General features: G+C 47.8%; 1 protein-coding gene across 1 annotated transcript; it reads right to left on the reverse strand.

Moving 5' to 3' along the window:
• Window positions 1-631: 631 nt before the first annotated feature.
• On the reverse strand, window positions 632-25220 carry SLC41A3 (solute carrier family 41 member 3; the record flags this gene model as incomplete). The annotated part of the gene is made up of 10 exons (XM_082321506.1): window positions 632-1475; window positions 3937-4085; window positions 4891-5025; window positions 6691-6770; window positions 7486-7630; window positions 10219-10365; window positions 12486-12630; window positions 13431-13502; window positions 14334-14441; window positions 24930-25220. The coding sequence occupies 10 exons, from the start codon at window positions 25218-25220 to the stop codon at window positions 1290-1292; spliced, it is 1458 nt and encodes a 485-aa protein (XP_082177632.1). The 3' UTR covers window positions 632-1289.
• Between the last annotated feature and the right edge of the window lie 9 nt (window positions 25221-25229).

A 25229-nucleotide genomic window follows, 5' to 3' on the forward strand; every position in this document is an offset into this window, starting at 1 on the left:
TTATTATTAAAGACGAGGCCTAGTGGCATTTTTCAAAGGTTTGATGAACATCCTCAACTCCTGACTCTTGGCCATCTTATTATCCGGAGGACCCTACCATTTCTTCGATTTCAGTGAGAAGTGGCTGCTTTCAGCCCGACAAGCCTCCCTGACGCGTTCCTGGTAGCCCAAGATAGCCACCCTGGAGCGAGGACCTAAGGAATCATTTGCCAAATCCTCGTGCCAAACCCTCACCCAGGCCACCACGGTCCTTATGCACACACACAGATTCTAGACTCGTCGCAGAGCAATTCTTAATGAGTGGATGGGGACTGTGGGAGAGGGAATGGGCTTTAATTCTAATCCGAAACATGGGGGCTGCAAAAGGCTGCTCTTGGTTAGGAAACACCAATTTTCCTGAAGCCCTACTAAAATTGTGTTGTCCGACCCTGAATGGATGAGAAAGAAGCGAGCAAGAAGTTCTACCCGACAAGTCTGAACTAGAAACAGGCAGAGCCATGGGCAAGAAAAAAACACCCCCAAATCCACAGCATTACCTTTTTTAACCACTTTATTTGTGTGTGTGTTTCTATAAACATTTTAACTACTGGACATTTCATAAACTGTAAAAACAAACCTTCCTACCCGCAAAATGCCATCAATCCAGCTTGTCAGTCAGACAACAGTGACGCTGCCAGGGCAGGTAGGTGGTATCCCTAGATAACCTCCCACTGGGCATGAGCCAGCGAGGAGCTCACTGCGTCAGATCCTGAGCGTCTGAGCGATAGAGAGGAGCCAAGTTTAACGACGTGGTTGCTCTCCTCCTCCAGGGATGCGATGGGAGAGAAAAGGGGGGGCGAATAAAGAATTTCCCTTGATGGAAAGTCAGAGTCTGACGGAGAGGTTGCGACATCCACTTGCAGGATCGCAGGATCGGACGCAGTGACCTGGGCAGGCTTTGGAGCGGCCTGGCGGGCTGTGGAGGTGCTAGGGACCAAAACCTATCAAAATGCTCATTTGTTACAAATGGCGCAAATGCTCCTTAACACCTTGTTTCCCGGGGGCAGGTGTGAGCAGCGGGCGCTGCTTAAAACCAGCTTGCTCACTTGCAAGGGCGCAAGTCTGTGGGTGCTGATTCCTCGGGGTGGGCGAGCCCAGCTGTAAGGCACGATGGGGAGGAGAGATGGGGCGTCGGGGGCGGCAGGGGAGGCCCAATCCAGCCGGGTGACCCAGTGCTCATCGCCAAGTACCCCGTTGTCCCAGAGGAAAGCACCGTGTCGCACGAGTGATGCGGAGCAGCACATGGTCTCTCAGTTCCCCAAGTTCATATCTGCACCGTGGACAAGCCAAACCAGGCGGAAACAGACGGCCAGGAATCCAGTGCCGAGGAGATCCCCCAGGGCAGTGAGGTAGGGGATGGAGAAATTATCCGGATCCAGTGCCTTCCTCCACATCAGGCGCACGATTAGGTCAGCCACGTAGAGCAGGATTCCCACCTGAGGAGAGGCAAGACAGGCCCTGCTGTGAGGCAGCAGGAAGGTAACGCGCAGCCTCCCTCAGTTCACAGCCAGAATGACGCGGCCACGGCCAAGGTACCAGAGCTACCAGGGATCGCCGAGAGTTAACACCCTCCCCAGGGAACCGCTGCTTCTCTGCAGGATGGAGCTGTGCGGGGATGGGCGTAGCTGGCTCATGCCCTTAGGCACTGCATTGCCTGGCCTCACCCATGGTGCCACAGCCCGGTGCTGCCAGCCACAGGCGTGGGGACCACGCTTGAACTGCTCCCCAGCATCGCGTGGCCCAAACCGGGAGCCTGGCCACACCAAAAGCATCTCCCAAAGCTATGGTTCCCACTTCCCACACCATGAATGGGAGTGCTCCCATTCACTCCACCAGGAACAGGGCTGCTGCCAATATGCAGGCAGCCCCAAAGGATAAGTTTGTAGCCAGATTTTTTCTCTTCATCCTTCTTTTTGCCATTAGAAATTCAGATCGCGTCTACTTTGTTTTTCCTAAAAGTCTCAGTGGACAACTGGAGTTTGAGGCAGTTTTTACATCAAAGTTATCCCAAGCAGCACTGACATGTTAAAAAAAGAAAATCATTTCTTTTTTTTTCATCTCAACAGTTTTAAAATCTTTGTTCTGATTTCTTTTAATTCCTATTTCATTCCCGATTCTGATAAACAGATGGAGGAGAAAAATACTTCGGTTAAAGATTAAAGACTGTCTAGTTAATTGAATTAAGAAGGGAGAGAGAGTTTGCACCCCACATCTGTGGCCCCTCCATGGGAGACCACAGCACAACGGGAACCAAAGCCAGAGACGGCATTTCTAAAGCTGAAAACTGCGAGCTGGGTGGGGGCAGAGGGAGGAGGAGGGATGGGGGAAGCAAATTAAATAACAGAATCACAGAAACTAAAGCTGGATGGAAACTCAAGAGTTTTATACAGACCGTTCCTGTGCCTCAATACAGGATCAAATAGGCCCACATCTTTCCTGGTGGTTGTTTGTTTAACCTATGCTAAACAACCCTCAAAGATGGAGATGCCACAGTCTAAGCAGTCCCGTGGCTTTTTTTTTCTGCTCTTGTTTTTCCCAAGGTCTAACATAAATCTGCCTTTTTCCATTTGAAATCCATGATTTCATGTTTCATCCCTAGTGACCACAAAAAAAAATGTTATTCTGTCCCTCCCTACAGAAACTTGGTAGTTTAAAGGCTGTTAACCAGATTTTTCTCAAGCCTCTCTTCTTTGGACTAGCTAACCCCAGTCCATTCAAGCGTTCCTCTGAGGTCATGTTTTCTAGGCCTCTGATCCTTCTCTTTGGGCTTCCTCCAGCTGACCCAAACTTCCCCCTCTCTTTCTTTCTGTCTGTCTTTAAAAAGCATAATGGAGGGGAAGAAAGAACCAGGCTGAGCGTATTCTCCTCGGCTGGCCTCCATGGGAATCTTTCAGGGTCAGTGGCGTTGCTGGGATTCTGCTCTTTACACTGCCATTTATTCTGCGTATTTTCATGCTTGGCTCTAGTTGAGGAGTTACCTCGATGCGTAAAGAGAAGAATAAATATTTTCCTTTACAACTATGGCTGTGCTGCTAGGCTTAGGGTTGTGCAAAGGTTGAGAAAAACTGATTGTTTACACACGCGAGGAATTCACCCACAGACACGAGGCTGCTTGTAAGGCAAAGCGAGAAGTCAGCTACCTCACCCTGCAAATTAATAAATCACTGATTTAAAAGGGCAAGTGAAGTCAGAGCCTCTGTGAATTTAAGCAACAGCCGCATGCACTTCTGAGTGAGACGACAAAGTTTACAGGGCAGGCAAAACAGCAAAAGGGATCAGGCAGAACACGTTGGATGAACTGCCCATTGCCTGCCCAGGACTTTTACTTTTGAAGATGAACTTCTCAGGCCTGGGTTCTCCCTTTGCTTTTGACCCATATGGCCCTGCCCAGAGGGATCCCTAGGTCTTCACCATGATATGTGAAACTGGTTTCCAAAACAAGTGGGGAAACCTGCTGGCTGGGGTTCACAGCCTCTCACTTGCCCCTTACTGGGATGACCAGGGGCAGTCTAGAAATACTTGGGGCTTAGAGGCTCAAGGAGTGAACACGGTAAAACAAGGTACCACCGAGAGCAAGAGGTACCTCCTTGCTAAGTGTGTGTGTCTGCACTTTTACTGCAGCTCAGCAGACAAGGATAGCCTGTTCCTCATCTCATGTCTGATCCCTCACTCAGCCTTAAGGGCAGTCGTGCTCATGTGGGAAACCAGACCCTGGCAATTTGGGTGAAGTATTACTGGACCCACAGAAAACACATGATGCTTGGTAGGAAGCACACATGAAATGACTGGAAATGCATGCTGCTGTTGGAAGTTTTACGTGCCTCCTGTTTAGCCTGGAGGCTACTTTGTTTTCATGGTATCTGAGAGGTTCCTTTTGGATGAGAGTTTGAGGTTTACCTGCAGCAAAGCAGCAGTCAGATAGAACATCACAAAGGTGAAGGACAGAGACGTGTGGCCTCCCTGCAGCAGGTGGATGGTGTAGAGGAACACGAGGTGCCCTGGGATAACCAGGAGGAACAGGACTCGGGCTGACTTGGAATTCACCTCTGCAGAGGACAGAGACAGAAACAGCGATGACAGTGGCTGCAGACGGTGGAGGGAGGACAGGACGCAGCTGCGTATTTTAATGCATAGACTTGGGGCTGCCCCCTCCCACCGACCACATTGCTAACGCCTTTTCTAGATCACGCAGCAATCTGGAGCATCTGCAGTATCAGCCCAGCAGCTTTGTCTAGCACTGAAACTATGTGCCAAAGACGTGCTCCATGCTGATCCACTCCACTTCTTCCAAACACTCCTCTCAGCTGCTCTCTGCCTCCCACTGCTTCTGCTCTGCCTTGCTGCAACCCACGTTCCCAGTTTTTAGTTTGTTTTAGCAGTGATTCCCAACCTACCAGGGAAAATCAAGAGGAACCTGCAATCTAAAAAGACAACAGACCCAAATCCAGTTGTGCTGATACTTAGGTTTATCCATTGCTGAAGATGGAGGAATTGCTGATTTTCAGCAAGGTTATGCTCTATTCACCCCTCTGTCTGCAGGTGATAGCTCTAGACTGGCCATGGTTAAAATGACTTTCTATTAGATCAAATCTGAGATTCTTTTTCAATTACTTTCTTTAGTGCTCCCTGAAGGCCAGTTTCTTTGCATGCCAGTGAGCAAGTATATCACAAGCTTTTTTTCAAGCTGCCCACTGCAAAGACGCTTCCTCTCCGATCTGAGTATCCTCCCTGTAAGGGGGAAAGGGAGTTCTGCCTTTGAAACCCACCTAGTCCTTTGCCAACCAGGCTTGATAAAGGAGCTATCTGTGATGACAGGCCTTGAGACACGGACACCTAGGGTTCAAGGTCTACCTGATGAGAAGAATGTGGTGCATGGGTTGGGCCAATTCTGCCTCATCTTGTATGGCAAAACTCCAGGCATGCTCCAGAAGTGCAGGAATGTGGAAATACGGCTGGCCTGGATGGCGACCAGATTCCCTCCAACACCTATGAGGACAAAACACAGTAAACCTGTAAACCACCTTCACTGCAGCAGCAAACATCAGTCTAAAACCTAGCCCAAGGTGAGTCCATCTGCATTCACTTACAAGCTCACTGAGAGCAGCAGTGAGAGAAAGGGAAAACCTGATCCCACATGTCATGGTCATGCTGCGCTATTCGCTTGGCAGGAACAGCTCTTAAAAATCAGGAAGGCTCCAGTGATCGCCTCCTTCTGGCTGCTTTACTGGAAACATTTCCCCTTGCTTCTCAGCACCGGCTGTACATGCCACATGGCCTCTGAAGATGATGTAATTGCACCTGGTTTGACACAGTCTGTGAGCAACCCAAATATGCTAGGTAATTAAAAGGCAATTAATTCCTTCCAGACTGATTAATTCTAGCAAATATGAAAAAGCAGCTACGTTTTCCAGCAGCAAATAGAGGGATGATGATCTATGGAGCAAACTTCCACCGCCCTAAATATTTGCAGGGTCGAAATGCCACAGACAAGATCATGGTGAGCCAGATCTTAAGGCTTCTCATGTTTTCCCTTCCTTGAAGAAGGAAATGCTCCATCATTAAATGTGAGATGTGCCAGAGCAGAATCAAAGTGAAAATACTAAGATGAGCTCAACGTAGCTCAAGATGGGAGCTTTCTGAATTGTGCACTGCCATGCTTTGCAGGACTCCCCTGCACATGCAAAGTGAAGAGCTACCTGTGCAAAGGCAGGGAGCGCTGCGTAACCCTGCCACCAGCTCTGCCAAACAGGTTGCCTGCCCCCACAGAGCGACGTCTGGGTCAATCATTGTTCAACTAAATTGCTGTTGATGTACTTTCCTAATCAGGCTCTTTGGCTAACCATGCTGGAAAGAGTTTGTCAGCAAGGTGTCTGTCCTTACGCAGATTCAGTAAGGTGACAGCTGGGTGACACCCTCTGACACTGCAAGAGGACAGCAGGCTTTGAGGGTGGCAGGAGGCCAAGCCTGCCTTCGGAACATGGGTTTCCCCCGGCATGGGCCTGGCCTGCAAGAACACTACAATAGCAGAAAAATAACCCAGTGGATCCTCAGCGATGCCAGGATCCCCAGCAGTTTGTATTGGTGTGTGTGTGTATAAAAGTACTGTAAGGCTTCAAACAAGTATAAATATACACACCAAAGATGTTGAGAGATATCTATATCTATCTATCTCTATATATATAAAATCCCTATATATAATCCATATATATAATCTGTTTTATATACATACGCACACGTATATAATCCTAATATATTCATCTTTATCAACAATCTGTATAGGGGATGATTGCACAGCTCAAATTGCTGAGTGGAGAGAGACAGGGAAAATGGATTTATTGTGACATCCTTAGTAGGTTTGAGGTTACGAAAGTAAAGGTGTCAACGTAGCTCTCAGAGACAACTACCAGATGTTAACCCTTCCCACAGCTCTGCCAGTATTTTTCAGCCCTGCCTGCTATTTTGCTCCAGAGACGCTTCAAGATATGAGTAGCAGGGATGTAATGGGGACCAGTAGCTTCACTTCCACTCGTGATGAGAGCAGGGAATTGAACACAGACCTCTGTGTAGGGGCAACAGTGGATACCATAATCCTTGGGGAGGAGGGGGAGGTACAAATAAAAGCATGCGTATAACCCCCCCTGCCCAACTTACCATTAATCACAGGCGTGAAAACTGCCATGCCTTCAAAGTTTGGGTCAGTTACAGTTTTGTCCAAGATGAGCCCACCAATGCTGTTAAAAAAGGACAGGCAAATGAGGGTGGATCAATCTCTCTTCCCAGGGCAATTCCTACACTGTGAAAACAGTACACTGAGATGAGTTACTGCTTTTTCCCCATTGCTAGGGCTGGACGATTCCCCATTTACTCCTTTTACAGCTCAGTTTTCACCAATAGATAGCCTTACAGTTTTTGTTAATGGCATAATGAGATCAGGAAGACCTCCTTGCCCACCCTTGAGCAAAAGTGACAGTAGCCAGGGAAGCTTTATCATCCACCCCAAAAGTTTTGCTACACTTCTATACTGGTCTTAGTGGTGGTTTTAAATTCTCTCCCAGATCTCAGCTGGGTCTGAAAGATGTAGCACAGGGGCAATGAACTACCTGGCTCTACATTCACCAGTCTTCTGTCTTTACAGCTGGACAAAAATGAGGTTGAAGTCTGACTATTTGTGATCGCCATCATCTCCCTTTTTGGTTTTCTGGCTTGCACCTACACGGTGCATGGATGTGCAAGTGAGACTTAAAATGGTGACTTGCTTTTTCCAGTCATTTGGGGGCTTCTTATCTGCTCACAGCCTACTGGAGGGCCACCAATGGCTGAGAAGCACTGGACAAATACCCTTCTGCTGTCCCTTCCAGTTTCACTTTTGATGGCTTTCTAAATGAGCATGGGGTCTCCCTGCAGCATGCATACGCGTGTGGGTTCAGGAGCAGTTCCTCGGTTTACCTGCTGATGCTCATGGCAACAATGACCGGCTGCCATCCAGATTTCAGGACTTCGGCAAGGGAAGGACTTTGCTTGGCGATAGCAACCCAGAGAGGGATCATGACGATGAAGACAACACAGATCAGAGGAGAAAGGTATTTCATATCTGGCAAGGAAAAGAAATCTTGAATTAAATGTCCATGGCTTCACAGGTTGCCAAAATCATTCTTCACAAAGTCTGGAAGAAAGGCAGCAGGGCTCTTGCTCAGACTGTTATGTTTGCTGAAATATCACATGAACCAAGATATTCCCCACACAGTCATCTCAGTCCACCACAGAAATCCATAATTAATCCCTGAAACTCACTGCTAGAAGATGTTATTTGAAAATCAGCAGGCTTCAAAGCAAGTTATATTTGAAGATGAGCAAGTCTCCAATTCCATCTCCAACTAAGCAAGACAAAAAGTTACAAAATTTCTGGCTTCAGGGTACCAATCAAACAGCAGGGCAGGAGGGAAACTCCTGTGTGCAAGCTGTATCACACTTGCGACAGACACCTCACGCCTTCACCTAAAACAATAGGTAATAGGTACTTTTGGTGGCAAGCTAGAAGAATTGCTGAGCAGCTGGTCTGCTCTATAGGAACAAATGCTCTGTTGCATGTATAAGCCAGTTAAAATCCAGGGCTTCTTTCGTCCTAGCTTACATGCGTTTCCATTAGGTGCTTTTTCCATTCAGCAGGGGCGTAACCTTGAAGTGACCTTTAGAAGCAAAGGAATTAAAAAATAAGTGCATGTGCAGCACTAAAAGAAAATAAACATGACTCAGAAGCATGAGAAACACCTTCAAGCAATGGGGATGATGCCAACCCTTTTGATATAAAAATCTTCTTCAACAAAGCTTTCCATCTGGTCTCTGTGTCGGGGCCAAAGCCAGCGGGTTGCAACGCAGACTTTGCAGGTAATCTGGGAGATGAAGCAGGCTCAAAGTGTGCATTTTTCAACATGACGTTGCCAGGGCCTCGGGCTACCTGGATGAGATACCACTGATGTGATGATGATATCTTCACTGAATCAAGGGTTCTTACACAAAGAGGTGCACTCTTTACGGGTGGCTTTAGTCCGCACCCAAACGCAGCCACTTCTGGGGTGTAAATAGCTGGTGTTTTGTCCGTGCACTTTACCAACTGGAGTCATTTAGGGCAGATGGGTTGTAAGACAGATTTAGCTGCTGTACTGGATCTCCCCACACACACCCCTTGTTGTTTCGGGCAATTAATTCCTTCTTAAATAATGCAGACACAGAGCACTGGAGTCTGTCAAACCTTATCAAAGCCCACAGAAAGACTGCTGGTAGGATGAATGGACTTCAGTCTCCACATTCCAGTTCGACCACATTCTCTCACATATAGCCCATAAGCAAACTGCAACCCTTTGGCACAGTTTGCACCTCCATTATGCAGGACTGGGAAGGACCAGGGTTGATTTTTAAAAAATTGAAAATCTTCATTGGCAAAAGGGTATTCCACAGGAGGAGACGGTGCTGCATCAGATGGCACATAGTACTCCAAACTTTACAGACTCACCGGTATTTTTGAAGCATACGTTCTGGTAGGACCCAGAAGTTGTCACAGCATGACATGCCCCTTGCTACACACTGGGGAAGGAAATGGATTTATTCAGCCACCATCAACAGTGCCTTCCTCCTCCCTGCTTCACTTTATGCTCCCAATGACTAGGTGTCTGTGTGCTGAGTATTTTCCCTCTCTGGTCACAACCACAGAGGTTATCATGTTGTTCTGCCATGTGTTCCCTGGGAGATATTATCAGAGGCATAGCGATTGAAAGACAAACTAGCTTTACAGAGGCAGGTGTGATGGCGTCATGGAAAAAGCCTATTAAAAAAACGCACCTCCGAAGCTCAAGGAGAACTGGACGGAAGCAATTTGTGGGCCTCTCCCTGCAACGTGTGCTCCTTTACTCCCTCACTTGCTGGCATATGGAACGAGTTATGCAAACTGAGAACAGCTGCCTCGCTGCTTCTGCTCACAGTCTGAAGCAACAGTTTGGGTTTCAAATGGTATTGAGTTTGCTGGATCTTTTTTATTTTCCTGTTTCTGTGCTAGGTTAGGCTCACAGTAAATAGCCTAGCACTCTACAAGCAACAGTCAGGCATATATCACCACATTGCAACATGTTTTGAGCTTTTTGGTGTCAAGAGGTGCCCGAGTCTTTGCCAACCAGCAGCACAGCTAACCCCACAGCCACAACTCCTACTCCGAGTCCTGTGAGCATAAAACAATGCAGCACTGCCTCCCTCCCTCCAAGATGGTAATATCCTGTTCATCCATGACTCTCCACATGAGGAGACACAAGAATATTTTACAAATGCCAAAACCCCGAAATAGCTTTGTGAGGAAGGACCTGCTATTACCCATGCACAGAAAGTAGTTATGCTTGGCTAGCGACAGATGCAGGAACAGAGTCAGTGTCACATATGTCAACCTTCTGTTCCAAAGCTATTCAATACACGTTGGTCATTTATTTGACAAATCCCAGTTGTGTTTCTTGGGCTTCGCCTTCCAGTTTGCTACTAAACGAGAGCCTAGAAAAAGCCTCTTCGGTCATTTTTCTACCCCAGTGGCATCACAGCCTCCATTCTGAAACATCTCAGAAATGTGCAAGTGCCCTGCAATAATTTCACAAGGATTCATCCCTCCCTTGCTGAGCTTCAAATCCCTGCTAAACACTGTACCTATGTATTTGAAGAGTGTACTGCTGATTCCTGCCAGCAGGGAAAGGGTTATCAAGTCTCCGAGGCTTGCTGCTATGGGTGTGGCAACATTGTCTGGATTGATCCCAACTTTCCTTGCTCCGATGATCACGCCAATCATCACCAGACCTAGAGAAGACACAGAGCAGGCATCAGAGAACGCATCCTGCTGCGTTTCACCCCAGAGCTGCTGTTCTGGTTCCCAGAGAGACGCGGGGTCTGGGAAAAGCAAGAAGCAGATTGCCCGTAGCGGCACCACGCAGCTGGAGATTGGACATCCCCAGAAATTTGTCCTCTTGCTTTCACCCACCTGAAGGGCATGACTCTGCCCTTATGAACTGCACCAAAGGCCCAGAGGCACACAAGCAAATTCCAGGGATCAAAGGAGATACCAGCAGGCAGCCCAAATGTAGAAGCTCCCCTCCTGAGCAGCCTAATCTTTGCTGCCTTGAAGCAGGACCAGGCATGAAGCACACTCATAGATAAGCACAGAGCAGGCATGCAGCAGCCTCCTGGTGCCATCCCCTGCTGTGGATTCCACAGCACAAAGATATTTTCCATATTAGACCAAAATTTCTCTGAGTTTGAACCACCAAGGAGCAACAAGTTTCCTTACAGCAGCCTGAATTAGCCTTTTGGCCCAGCCACCAGACTGACCCCTCATGTCCCAGAGTCTTTGGAGCTGCTTTAATTTGCACTGGGTCGATGTTGATGCTGTGAGCAGCTCCAGAGTCAAGGGGTTATGGAGGCGACCCACGTCACCTCCCTTCCCCTGTCCTCTGAGCTGCACCTGGAAAATTCAGCTGCTTTTGAGCAGTGTTGGAGAGGAGGGACGTTTTGCTTGTGCAGGTAAGTTAATCAGCACAAACTCCAAGCCCTGATGAACGTGTGGGAATCCCTCAGCCATCAGATCTCTCGCAGACCTGTGGAAGAGCCACCTGGAATAAACCCTGCATGGCCAGCCTTCACTGCTGCGTGACTAGCAAGGGCAGCCTTGAGCCAAGACACACGACATCTCTTCCAAGTCCTTCCGTGGCTGACAGGAGGCACCAAGGGAAGCCTGAGAAACGGTGGTTCCCTCCACCTCACCACCTCTGTTCGCACAGGCCCGCCAAAGCTGAGCGTGCACAGGAGTGTTGGCTCTCCCCTGAGAAACGCCACGTGTGCACCCTCCCTGGTACAACGTCCCTTCTACAGAAACACATCCTCACGCAACATGGCGTTCTCCACAAACGCCCTCCCAGACATCCACGCTCCCCTTCCCACAGCACAGTTCATGCCGTTTCCCTCCCTGGTCATAAAAATAGCAGCTTCCCATTGTGCACACCCACACACAGGCTGCCTGTGACCAGGGAAGAAACTAATGCTAGCTGAAAGCCTGTGTTGGTATGGCAGCAAAGCCTCTCTCTATCACACCAAGCAGGGAGACTGAAGGGAAGAGTTTAATGAAAGCTGGGCTGCTGTTTTTCTCTTTTAACAACTGCCTCATCCCATGTTTTTCATCAAAGGCATCTACAGTCACCCTTTGACTCCAGCTTCAGGATATGCACTTGGTCTAACTTGTCCCTTTCATTTAGAAAACTTGCTGTATCCAACTCTGCCAGCTCCCTCTATTCAGGGTATCATGCTGCCCTCGTATGGCAGACCTACAAACTGATCATCTTCAGGCGACACAGAGCAGCTCCTACCCGTCCACCCCGTCACGCTTCCCTTGCAAGGGGAATAGCCAGGGGAGCAGACTGCCTGGCTCAGAGCTCACAGCAGGCAAGCCACAGGGCTGGCCACAATCCTCCGCAGGGTGCTGGGTGACCCGAGTCCATCTCGAGCATGGTCTGGGTTGGCTGCTAACAGACTCTCAATATCCTGCTTTGTGGATGGCATTAGTTCACTCTCCCCTAGCAAAGGACCAGTGTAGATGGCTAACGTGTCACCCAAGACACATGGAGAAAGTCTGTGGGTGTGTGTGTACACCCATGCGTAGTGTGTGGCGTCTTTCACGTGTCAGGAGAAGTGGGACGTTTTGATTGCTGCTGTGGATGCCGAGAGCCCAGTGAACAACAGACCCTGGGAGAAGAGAAGCAAAGGCAGGATGCAGAGCGGGTGAAAGCAGCAGACATAGGACTAATGCTTCCTGCATCCCTCCCCATGCCAGACCAAGGGGATATCAGCTGGGCCTGCCTGGCAGAAGGGACAAGTTTTTTCCACACCTGAGTGCTGCATGTTTGATCTGAGGAACCAAAACAACTCACCAAGAGAAAGTGCAGCTATGAAGGCCGTGGTCACACTGCTGGCACACAGCACTGCGGCCTGGCTCAGCTCCACAGAGCCCTTGGAGATGGCTCCGAGGATCACAGCAGCAACAGCAGCCAGAAGTCCCACCACAGTAGCCTGGACCTGGGGACCAAAACACAGCTGGTAAGCAATCATCCACATCTGCTCCCAGGCAGTCCTGGCTCCATGCAACCGTAGAATTTCCACACAGCTCAGCCTTGCAGAGATGCTGATTGCTTATGTATTTAAGCAGCATCCCTGTAAGGCTCCACTACATTAAAAAAAAAATCCAAAGTTGGGAGAAAAACTCTGGGGGCCTGCAAAGGGCAGATAACATTTCAGCAAAGGACACTGACTCCATCAGCAATGGAATAGCCCTGGTCAACACAAAAATGGGCTCCCCATCAACAGAGCACTCCCAGCAAGCTGAAAGCTGTGGAAGGAGATAAGGGAAAGCACACAGACACATGTTGCAAGCCCTGTGGCCTTGCCGTGCGCAACCTCTAGGCTGGCTGCTGGATTTTAACAAGCAGAAAGAGCTACAAGAGTCACATTTCTCTCATCTCTTCCCTCCTGCCCAAGGCTGATTCCCAAACACTGCCAGTAAATGACAGGCTTTATCTAGGGGCTGTTGTGAAACAGGGATTGTGCCGCAGCTCCCCCTGCAAAAGGAGGTTTTTTTCATTATTTCAGTTTGTCCACAAAGGCAATGAATGCCTAGATGTGTTTTGCAGCTAAACTACGAGCTCTGGGGCTGCACAGAGCTTTACTGGAGGTCAAGTCCTGGGCTCTGCTTGGCTCTGTTGAGAATACCTGCCCCAAATCAACAGCTCGGGATTCAGCACTGCTGGGAACAGATACTGTTGGGCTGCGGCACAGCAAGAGAAAAGGGCCTTTTTCCTCTCCCAGCTGAAGTAACTCACCTGGATAAGGGCTAAATTGCAGGTGGCCATTTTCCATTGCTTCTGGGCATCATCCATCTGTCCGGTGTTAGCCTAGGAGCCAAGAGAGACACCCTGAAAACCTGTTCCTGTGGCACAGGTGGCTGCTGAAGGCAGTTTCACCTGGTCCCTGCGGGAAAGGGGCTGTGAAGGCCAGAGAGGCGCGAGCGCAGGTCGGCATCTCCCAGCCTTCCCTGCGCTTCCTTCTTGACACATTTCCATCATGCCCCGGCCCAGTGTCCCAGGGGTATCAGAGGCTCACATGGAGATGCAGAGGCATTGCAGGGCACCCAGCTGAAGGTGGAGAGGGCACATCCACCACATCCCACACAGACCAAAAGCTGAATAAATTAAACCATTATTCCTCTTTCATTCCCCCCAAATTGCTCTGTTAAGCTCCGATTTCTCCCGAGACGTGCAATCCAAACAGCCCAAAGTAAACAAAACTGCTTAGGCAGATAGAATCCAGAGTAGCAAAAGCTACTGCAGGTCCCAAGAAGCCTCGGTCTGCTCCCCCCAAGGCAGGATTCCTGGGAAGCCCTGGGTCTCTCAAGGATCAGTACCCAGAGAAAAGCAGTCGAATACCGAAGCTGACAGCTGTGGAGCCCTGGCTTTGTCTCCTTCATGTGTCACAGGGTCCCAAATATCAGCAACTGGCCACCCAGGGATTAATTCACCTTCAAAGCACAGATGGAAATTCTCTGTTCCAATTACAAAATGAGGGCAAACGCATTATTTTAACACACACACCCCACTAGTTTCTACTTAGCAGAAAAGGGCATTTCTCATACACACAGTGTGGTTATATAAAAGCAGAATCTCCCGATGTCTCCTGCTAACCCCCCCTCCCCACACACACACCACCACCACCTTGTTAACACTCACAGCAGTAGAGAGCCTGGACGCCAGCGTCATCTCAAGATTACCCTTCAGGCCAACCAAGGCAGGAACCAGGATAAAAACTTCCGTAATTGTCCGAAACACATCCCAGTGCTGGAAGAAGACAAAGGCAACGACCTCAGTTTGTGATGCTGACCAGTCCGATGCTGTTGCTTCAAGGGGGAGCGGGTTCCCACCTCGCCACCTGCTCTACAGGTGTCTGCTATGCACATGGGGGCAGACACTGCCCTGGGCTGGTTGCATTTTGGGGGTGAAGAAAGCAATTTTTAGTTTGTAATATTCTTTCTGATCTCATGCACAGCAAAGCACTATCCTAACAGGGAAGGAACTTTCTTCCCGAGGGCAGCAGAAGATTTTGGAAAGCCACAAATTAAAATGTGCCTTTAGCATTAGCCAAGAACAACATGAAAAATAATTAGGGTTCACAAGCCGAATGAAATACAGCATGCTCTCCATCCTTTGTACTGACACGAGATACAGGAACGCCTATTGCTATCCAGACCTATAAGAATAAACACAAAGTTCTGGAAACGATCTAACAACAAAAAGTTGCATCTGTCTTTTTTTACCAAACTTCTAACTAAGCATCTAAGACGGGTGGTGGGAGGGAAGGAGGTATTTGTATCTCTTCTCCACAGGCAGTTCTTAAATCTTCCTGTTACCAAGCATGCTCCCAGCACAGCTGGAAAAAGGATTTTGGATTAAGATATCCCATAAGCCCAAACTGCTGGGCCAATATCTTGATTATCATTGCTCCTCTGAAGTTGAACTGTACAAAGCTGTTGAATAAGCTGCAACGCTAGGAAGGATCTAAAACCTTAAGAAACTTTGTTGATTAACACGTCTTCTCTAATTTATCTACCATACAGTGCCTTGCAACATAATTCATTCACCCTCTGTGCATTCAAGGATGTTGGTAAAGTCCCACTGTAGCCAGAAGGGTTCACATCAGGATGAAATCACAGAACAAAGCAGCTCACCGTGAAGTAAAACCAGCTAGCCCAACATCTAAGAGCAGAATACAAGAGAAAAAGAGCAGCTGCAATAAGTCAGAGGTCCATCTCACCTAACCTTATCTCCACCAGTAGTCAAATTCAGGTGTATAAAGAAAAAAATCTAGAAGTATGACAAATAGATGGGATAATTCTCCTGTGTATTTTCCAGCCTACAGCTATCTGCCACGGGGTACTGAGCTGGTGGGGTTTTTCTGCACGCTTACCAGCGTTCAAAGGATTTCTCTTTCAGGTACTCATCCAATCTCCCCCCTCCAACCCATGTGCCATCCTGTGGCAAAAATATCCATAGTTTAGCTACACGTCCTGTGAAGGATCAACTTGTCATGGGAAGGATCAACTCCTTCATTAATTCTAACTTGTCACAGGCTAGTATCATATGGCGGTCCCGAATTCTGGCGCTAGAGGACAAAATGAACAACAGATCCCTGCCCACCTTCTCCACATCCCTTGGGATTCTATAAACCTGAAAATCCAGGAGGTTGGACAGCCTCGGTAAGTGTTGACACCTTGAGCTCTCAGCCTGTTGGGAAATATATACAGGGTGTAACAGCTCGGTGTTTTGCTCTGGCTGTGCCGTGGGAAGCTGCGGGAAGCCGGTGGTGTGGCTGTCTGCTGCGAAGACCTCACAGCTTCCTTCTGAGTCAGGGTAATGAAAGTGGGGCTGAGCCAGCCCAGAGCATGTGGTGCAAGACACCCCACGGAGGCGCAGATAACAGGCAAAACATTATTAGCAATATAAAAAGGCACATTTTCTGGCAGTGGTGACCTGAAACAGGCAGGTTTCAAAATGTTAAAGGTAAGTTACTGTCGAGTAAGTAACAGACAACATAAGAATAGTCACCTTATTTGACACACTACAATTTTGTTTGAATTTGTTAACGTGGAACTTAAATACCTGAGAAAGGCTAGGGGCGGACATCTCTTTTAAAGATTCAAATCCCCCTCTCTCCTCTCTAATTAAGAATAAAGATCCAAACACATCTTTGACACCTTCAAAAGAAAGAGGAGAAAAAACAGACTTCATAGTCACAATGTAAAAAACCCTAACCATTTAAAATACACAGGCGTGCAGACATTCGTATTTAAGACCTTGCATATTTTGCACATAAAAAGACATATAAATAAAAGGCAACAGAAAAACTCAACTGCTTGTATTTTCTGTGCATGTCACCTTTGGGAAATATGACTGTTACATCCAGGTAAGCTCCAGCCCTTGTGTTCACGATGAATTTTGCAGGTCTCAAGCCATCATAACAGAAGTTTCAGCATATGAGGTATGATTTTTTGGGACTCTGCCTTTACATATAATTACAGCGAAAGGCTTTGAACAATTAATAATCACACAACTGTACTAATAAAAAAAGCTGACTTAATTGCCTCTATTTGAGTCTCATTAGTGACTCACCAAGAGCCTAAGGACAGATTCATAATGATTTATACCACAGTAGCCAGGACTCCATTGCGTTAGAGACTGCAGAGATACAGAATAAACGGATGATCCCTGAGAATGTGGCAGGGTAGAGCTGTGCAGGCAAGGAGCTGCCTGAACGAAGACAGCTGGATTAAGTCTAGGAAGCATCTCTGTCCTTCAAGATGAAAACTGGCCTAGAAGGAACAGAAGCATTCCCTGCAGCACTGCAAACCCACACAGGGACACTGAGCCAGAAAGAGACTCTTTCCCACTTCACGTCCCCATAACGGAGTTACAGCCCTAAAGCTCAGCTTGGAAGAAACCTGGTTACCCCACGATCCTCTGCAGCTGGTCCCCATGCCAGCTGGATCTGCTCACGGGGTCCCATAGAGGAAGAAAGGCTACGATGTACTGAGACAGTCTCCCCAGCTGCAGTCTAGCCCCCGCTGTCCCTCCTTACACCGTCCTCACAGTCCCAACCACGTCCCGCTACCTCTCCAGAGCATCCATCCTCCCATGGCAGCAGCTAAGAAATCGCAGAGGTTTTCCATTGCCCTGAACAAGTCAACAGAAAGATCAAAAGATCCTGGACTATAAAATGCAAGCCAATTCAAAATCCTTTTCAATGCTAATCATCTCATGGGCTTTTATCAACAAAGGACAGGGATATCTTATGTCTGTGACTGTTATTTGGACTGTGTCCCACTGCAGTGGTGTGGAAGGGGAGAATGAAAGGGAAGCTTTCCTCCTGAATTCTCTGGTTTGAAATCTCATTGTCCAGTTTCAATCTGATTCTTCCCCTTACTGTAAAAGAGCGGGCCAAACACTGGCAGGGCCCTGCAAGGTCTCCAGCGGTGCCAGCCCGCCCCGAATCTGGATCGACCAGCTGGCCAAGGATCACTGGAACAGAGGTGGAAACGTCCAGCAAGAAAAAGCCCTGCACAGAGACTGCATCATCTCCACAACCAAGAAGAGAAAATGGCAAATGGTTATTTCTTTGGGCATCCCTTTGTTACGGTGTGAGACACCCAGGTTTGAGCCTTGGAGTCAACTGGGCTAGACAGATCTCTCTTGTTGATATATTTTTTTTTTTTTTTAACAGTAACATGAACAGTCCTTGGTTTCATCCCAGGACAGATCAGAAACTGCTAAAATCCTGAAAAGTTTGACAGGACACAAACAAGCAATTTCCACTTTGTTCTCCTCTTTACAACACCATCATCCCTGCAAACGAGCGAGCCAGCTGGACTCCCAGCACAGAATCACATTCTTTCAAGATATTTTGTATGTAACAAAACAAGGGCAGCACCATTAACCTCACACGTATGCTCTAGATACCATCCTTGAGCTTGCCCATATATCCCCCTGTCAAAGGCAGACATGGAGTTTCCTAAGAATGTTTTGCAGTGACTGCGAATAGGGCAAAGCATTCTTCAGCCAGACCATCCCCTGGAAAATGGGCAAATCACAGACTCCTGGACTAGAAAAACCTGTAGTTTCAGTAGTGGGAGCCCTCATGATTACAATATGAGTCTTACGGTATCTGACCTCAAGCAAACAAACTCAGACTCAGGTTTTAGCTGGACAGGACAGTGAGTTTCTAGCTCTCACACTTGCAGGAAGAAAAGCTGAAAATAAGCAGCTCAAAACCAAAAAGGCACAGAAGATAATCCCAACCTTTAAAGGCTAAGATCTCCAGATTTCCCCAGCTACTCGGTTTGTTTTTAAATACGAGGTTGCTGATACCGTGGCAGCTTACCTCACTAACATCTCTCCTACGCCAGTTGTGACTCCTGATGCACTAGCTCCCTCCTCTGGGAGCTGAACCCACTGACTGATGGCTGCTTCTTCAACATAGTTGAGAACACCTTCACCAAAATATACGTTTCTTATTGTGCTTCATGCATGACCCAATTTCTAAGAGCCTAGTGAACAAATACACAAAGTAGACTGCACTCTGGGATTTAAAGGACACGTGCAACATAGGTATACATGGCTTGTGTTTTCCATCAGTTTGGATACAGTTATATTTTTGAACAGAGCCCAATTCTTAGCAAGTGCGTTCAATTTCTTTTAGACAAAGACCTATTCACCTGCCAAGGGTACGGAGTGGGTATGTACTAGGTCTTTATCCTTCCCCGAGATAACTGCTAAATATTAACATATCATCTTGGGTCGTTTGAGAACTCCTGTAATGCTGCAAGACAGGTCTGTGCCTAAGCACAGCACAAGGTGGAGACGACAAACGCAGCATAGCAACAGCGTGTGCCACTCCAGTTAACCCTTCTTTGATATTCCTCCTATTCCCTGTAGTTCAGCTTCTCTGCCTTCTTTGTTTCTTCCAACGCAAGAAAAAACAGCAAGGTATTGTCTTTCCAAACACTCAAGTATCCATATTTAGCTCCTGCTGTGGTACTAATGCCAGAGAATCCAATGTACTCCAGTGAGCTCAGAGTGCAGGATATATCCTTGGGAAACTCTGCCAGCCTTTTGATTTGTAAATCCACTAGCAGGAGATGCCCAAACTAGATCGAATTTTCTATTTCTGTTTGTGCCACTGGTACAAAGGAAAGACAGATGAGAGAGATTCTGGTTGTGGGCACAACGGTGTAAATCCGGCAGCACTCCTTGGAAGTCAATGGAAGTTATTCCAAATTTACACCCACTTCAGAATCTGGCCAAGAGGCACTCAGTTTGTAGGCAACGCTAATCTTTTTGTGCTGGCGTGCCTCTCATCACAGTATCTAAATGCCTTCTAGACCAAAGATTACATTAGGTTGTTTGCAAAGAACTGAAAGCATAAACTTGCCTCTAAGTAAGACAGGTAGTTAATAACAACCCTGACCTAGATCTCCTTATCAGCAATTTTTGAAGGAAAGAAATAATATCATGCAATAGGGGACTACGCCACAGTCTGATCCCAGTTGCTTCATAGCAGTCATCACCGAAGCGTTTAGCTAGATACAGTAAAGGGAGCACCGTCTAACGCACTGAGGGCAGTGTCAGGCAGCCGGTCTGAAAGCCACTATCCCAGTTTACAAGGAGCCCATGTACTGATCTAAAGAAGATGGATAGTGTCTCTCGAGCACAGGAAAAGCCTACAGCCATCCCGCTGACTGGCTGCTAGGACCACACACGTTAAAAACAAAACCACACAAATACTCAAGGTCAGTGAATTAGCCCACCCTCTCACTACAAAGTTGCCTAACCACAGGTACCTACTTGAACAACATCCATCAAGAGGCCAGCAGCTACCATGCCCAAGCCAGCCAGAAGGAACGGCACGAAAACCTGGGAGGCAATGGAGAATGAAGTCTCTGGGAGAAATCCACTGGCTGACCTGGTCAACTTGCAGGTGAAACCTCTCAGCTTCTTGCCATGGAAGCACAGTTCCAATTGTAACTGGGTGACCACCATGGTCAAACACCGTTACCCCATGCTCAGCAGGGCAAACGGGGGGAGATCAGGACATCACACAGATCCTCCCGGTAGCAATCTTTGAAGTCAAAAGAAATGTTTTTCCTCAAACTACAGCAATGATGCCAAATTGCTTTAGCTTCTTCTCCTCCTAGGAGCACGTCCAGAGGGTTGCAGCAAGGGTATCCTCCAAAATTGATTCAGATGGCTTGAGGCCAGGTGGCAGCAAACTTGACGGACACTATTTCTCCAATTTATATCCAGGAGGGAATTAAAAAAGAGAAAAGAAGATTGCGGAGATGTCTGTGGACGAATAGAAATGAGCCCACACCCCATTCAGCTCCCACCACCTCGGTAAAAACCAGTAAGACCTGCTCAGGCTACAGCACTGAAAGAGTGACAGGTCACGCAAGAATCCCTCAGCATGCTCAAACGCACTAGTGTCCTTTCTCCTCAGGTTACATTTCTTGTCAGACTGCGGCTCGCCTTTGATACGATGGTTTAATATGTAAGCCTGCTGTGAACCGGCCCCAGTTCCTTCACTCCCACCGTAAGCAACGTTGAACTTTTCTCACTGTCCCAAGGCCGAGGAGGTGGGGAGTTAACAACCAGGATCCCTTTTGCTCTCCTTCAAGGTGAAGAAAAGTCAAGGAAAACACGAGACCATGTTTCTACGGCTGACGATATTACACAGGTCTCATCCCCAGGCAAGTGACACAGCTAAGCCAGCTGGTGAGAGAAGATCTGCCCTTCTAGACCCCGGCCCCTCTTGTCCCCTCCATGGTCTCCGCGGGATGTAACGATCGGTCTAAGCCAGCTCTACCTCTGAATGACTGGCTTCCGGAGGGGGGGGGAATCCAGAGAACCAGCCAATAAGCTTCAAAAGCGAACACCCTTATCTGCTGTCATCACTTCAACTTTCTGCTAGTTTGCAAAGGCCAAGATAAGAGTCATAACCAGAGCTTATTTAAGGTAGCTCCGTAATCTCACTACACCGCAGGCAAGGGAGAGAAAGGGTGAACGTTTCCGTGGCGTGCTGCGAGCTGCTCTGCCTTCCCGTCCTGAAGTGAAACACACTGCTTCTGCATGCTCCCAGGAAGGTACTGTCTTTGAGAGAGGAGGTCTCACCCCAGAGAGTCTCCGTGGTCAAAGAGCTGACACAGGTCAAGAACCAGAGCTGCATCATGGCCACATACGGTCAAAGAATTTGTATCCTGCTCTGTAAAGACTTCAGCTCAAAGTCACGCATGCGGGGAAGGGATCAGGGTATTCTGCTGGAACTCCTTTCTAACAATTAATTTGGGCAAACTAATTGGATCAGAGGGTCAAAAAGCTTTAGAAGCACAATTTAGGATGGAAGGGTATAGGACTGGTTTAGTACGTTGGCAACTGAGCTTTTTCACTATTCAACCGCAGGTTGAAATCCAGCCATGCCCGAGTGAAGGCAAACGAGTGAAAGCAAGTATTCAGTGGAAGGCATGAAAGACAGAGGTTTCTCAGTGCAGTTCAAATTCAATGTTTAAACTGCATTGCCTTACTAACACTTCTTGTACTAATCAACCCCTTCCCTGACGCTCTCTGCAGAGAGATGTAAAGATTCGCGGCTTGTAGACTCCGTCCTTGCGACAGGGTCCCCAGCTTGAAGCTAAATGCATTGGAAGCTCGCAGCCATTTGGACGATGTGTTTCTTTTGGTCTGAATTCACACAAACCAAAGCACAAAGCTTAACGGGCTGAGATGCAGAGATCTCTCTGCAAGCACGGCAAAGTAGAAAACAAGCCTTAGCTACAGATGGGAGACTCTATCCTTTGCTGCTTTCTAGGTTGGTATTTTGGTACAGCCCCCAAAGCCTTCTCCAGTTCCAGCTGGCTTGGTGTGTACGCGCATCTCTTCCACCTAACAACGGTCCGGTTAGCTAAAAGCGAACAAGGGAGTACGTTTCAGCTAATCTAACTGGGAAAAAAGCCCACAATAGCTGGAAGAGGGAGGTTAATAAAAATCCTGGAATAACCACACATGACCCAACCTCTTTATACCAGCCAGGGACTAACAGTTCTGGTTAGAAACTCACAGAGGCTTCAAGGAAATAAAGAACAATTCCTGGACAACTACCACAGGTTTTCAAAGGTCTGATAATGTGTGTACCTAGTCCCATATGCCACTGTATCGGCCAGCTGGATTGCTGACAGGCAGAAACATTAATGTAAAGGAAATATTAATGAGCCTGAATGACTCAAATGCCATTAAAAACCACAGCAGCAACACATCCTGTACTAAAGCGTCAGCCTGGCAGGGTTTATGAGTTTATCACGCTTCGGCTCTCTCTGTTTCTAAGAAAGCACCATAAAAACCCTTCAACCGATGAATCAGTATGCAGAGAAGGTAATTGGTTCAGGTGACCTGCATGTGTACACTGGGCTGTTTTATTACGCATTTAAGGAGCCTCCGATAAAGGTCTGCACCGTATTTGTGAGCAAAGAGATGAATCATATTTTCCTGGCAAAGAGATACCATATTTGTCCCCAAAGAGCTGCATCAGGTTTGAGAAGAAAGACAGCACTGCTGCACAGTGGATGAAAAAAGATTATAACTAGTTGAGGAAAAAAAAACCAAAACTAAACACCTCATGGCTGCACCACTCATCGTGGCAAAACCCAGGGAAGTACACTGCTGCCCTTCTCTGCACGCAAATACGCTGTATCCCTGTGCGTGCAAACTAGCCAGCAGGTAGGATTGCCCTGGAGGAGCCAAAGCAGAAACAGCCTCTTCGGTGAGCCCTGACTCTAGGGCCTCCATCCACTGCCACAGTACAAAAAGAACAGAAAAATGACAAGTGCCAAAGAACACAGTTTCAGACGTACCTTATCATCCCTGCAAAGAAGGGACAGGGACACCAGTGAGTGCTCTCGCAACATGGCAGCGCTAACAACAGACAACACTATTCTGACACCTTAGACTCGTAGGAGGACGATGCTCTTCAGGGACCGTACGTCCCAGTTGTTGGAGCACTATCACTCCTGACTCTACTAGCTCTCTGTCAGATCAGGCTGCGTATTTTTGTTTCTTACCTTGCCCCTCTCTTCCCCACTTTAGGAAAGGGCAAAGAGAGCTTATGTGGAGAGACTGAGAGCAAGCAGACGGAGAGTGCCCGCGGCCCAAAGCCTCGCAGCACCTCCTGTTGCCCCACAGAACCAGCACCAGCAGCAGGGGCAGAGGCCAGGAGTGGCTTAGAAAGGAAGGGCAGCTCCTAACAGCAGCAAGTCCACTGCGATGAGATGCGCTCAAGTAGTCCATGATCATGCATGACAAGTCACTGTGCTGAGCGCCAAAGGCCTGCTTTTCCTATGAGATGCTGCACAGGCTGATTTCCCAGGCTCTAAGCATTAAAGCGAAAGCTGTTTGTGAGCTCTTTATTTGCATAAAACAGAAACCAGACTTTCGTGGTTTCAGAAGAGTATGAGGTTTGCTTCACGTTCTGTTTATATTAGTGGCCCAGATCTTCCTAGAAAAAAAAATACTCTAAGGGAAGAACATTGAAAGAAAAACATTCGTCCAACATCATAAACCCATCTGCAACCTATTTCACGCTTTAATATCCCACAATAGGAGGTCACGTGCATTTAATGTCAGAGATCCACAGGACTGGGCAGGCCTAAAGAGTCTGAAAAATAAAAATGAAAGTGCCTGCTCAAGACTCTCAGAATGACGTCTAAGGAGACACAAAGTAGTTTGTCACTGGATTCTGGATTTGCCTTCGCGTTTTCTGATCTGACTAGACATTCTGCCGGGTACTGAGTACAGGCTAAGGTCAGTTAAGGATACCGTATCACTCTTAAGCCTTTATAGCTCTTCTAGCTTAAGGAGATCAGCCCAGGGCTAAAAGCAAAAGAACACAACTTCAGATTTGTGAAAGTTGTCAATGCAAGCACAGTAGTTTCAGTGTCACTGTATCAGATAGGTCGGGGCAGTCTGACCCAACAGCTAGCTAGTCAAATAACAAGGGTTAACAAAAAGGCACGCAGCAGTGAGAGTCACCTAGAGCGCACGGGCATAGCAATTCATAATCTGGAAATTAACTGTAACCTTAAACTGTCTAAAATTAGGTGCTCACCACTACCTTAAAGCTCTGTATTGCTGCACCATAGAAGGAAAGGTCTGGTCCTGGGTCTCACAGAATCAGAAATCACACTGGAAGAAGACTCAAGGATTTGAGTCATCTGCTACAAGGCCTCAGAAAAGGATGTGGCACGCAGGCTGGGCCGGGCTGGTTGTATGAAGCGTTAACAGTGCTGGGCTGGCTGGCTCCTTGTGCAACGAAGCAGGGGATGCAGGACTTTCCAGAGCTACATCCAGGTGTGATACAGCTGTATCTACTGCAGGAAAGCGCTATGCCACCACAGCCCTTGGGGCTGCAGCTCAGCCACCCGCTCCCCAGGACCAAGGTGAGATCTTTGCACAGGACTGCACCTTCCTACATAGATGCCTCAGGTCCTTCACGTGCTCTTTAGTACCAGAGTCTTCTGTCTCTAGAGATGAAAAAGGGCCAGAAAAACACCACGTGCTGTCTCCTGAGAGCTACACAGAAGTATAATAGCCGACTTTGAAGGACACGTTGGCATGTAAAACTGCTACAAATCCTCCTTTGCTTTGCCGTCCCCAGAGCAAATCCCCTGCCTCTGAAGAAAAGTCCCCCGCCTATCCCGTGTCAGGTACGTCAGATCGGTTTCTTTCCCTTACCTGAACATAATCCAAAACCATGCCTGCCAAGACCATGCCAAGCCCAGCTAGGAGGTATGGCACGAGCACTTGCAGGCAAATTGCGACGGCTGACTCTTCCCGCGACTTTGCCATGGCCGCTTTCTCCTCAGCCAACAGCTTCTGCTGTGCATGCAGAGAGACATCCTCTGCCTCCTGGCTGCCAAGTCGGCTCTCTCTGTGTTTACCCTTGCTCTTTGCTTTGTGCCTGGATCGTTCTCCATTCCTAGTCCTGCCCTCTTTCCTCCTCTGCCGAACTTCCTCACCTTTCATGGTGGCTTT

This window comes from Platalea leucorodia (genome assembly GCF_965183815.1).
Source record: "Platalea leucorodia genome assembly, chromosome: 9".
NCBI lineage: Eukaryota > Metazoa > Chordata > Aves > Pelecaniformes > Threskiornithidae > Platalea > Platalea leucorodia.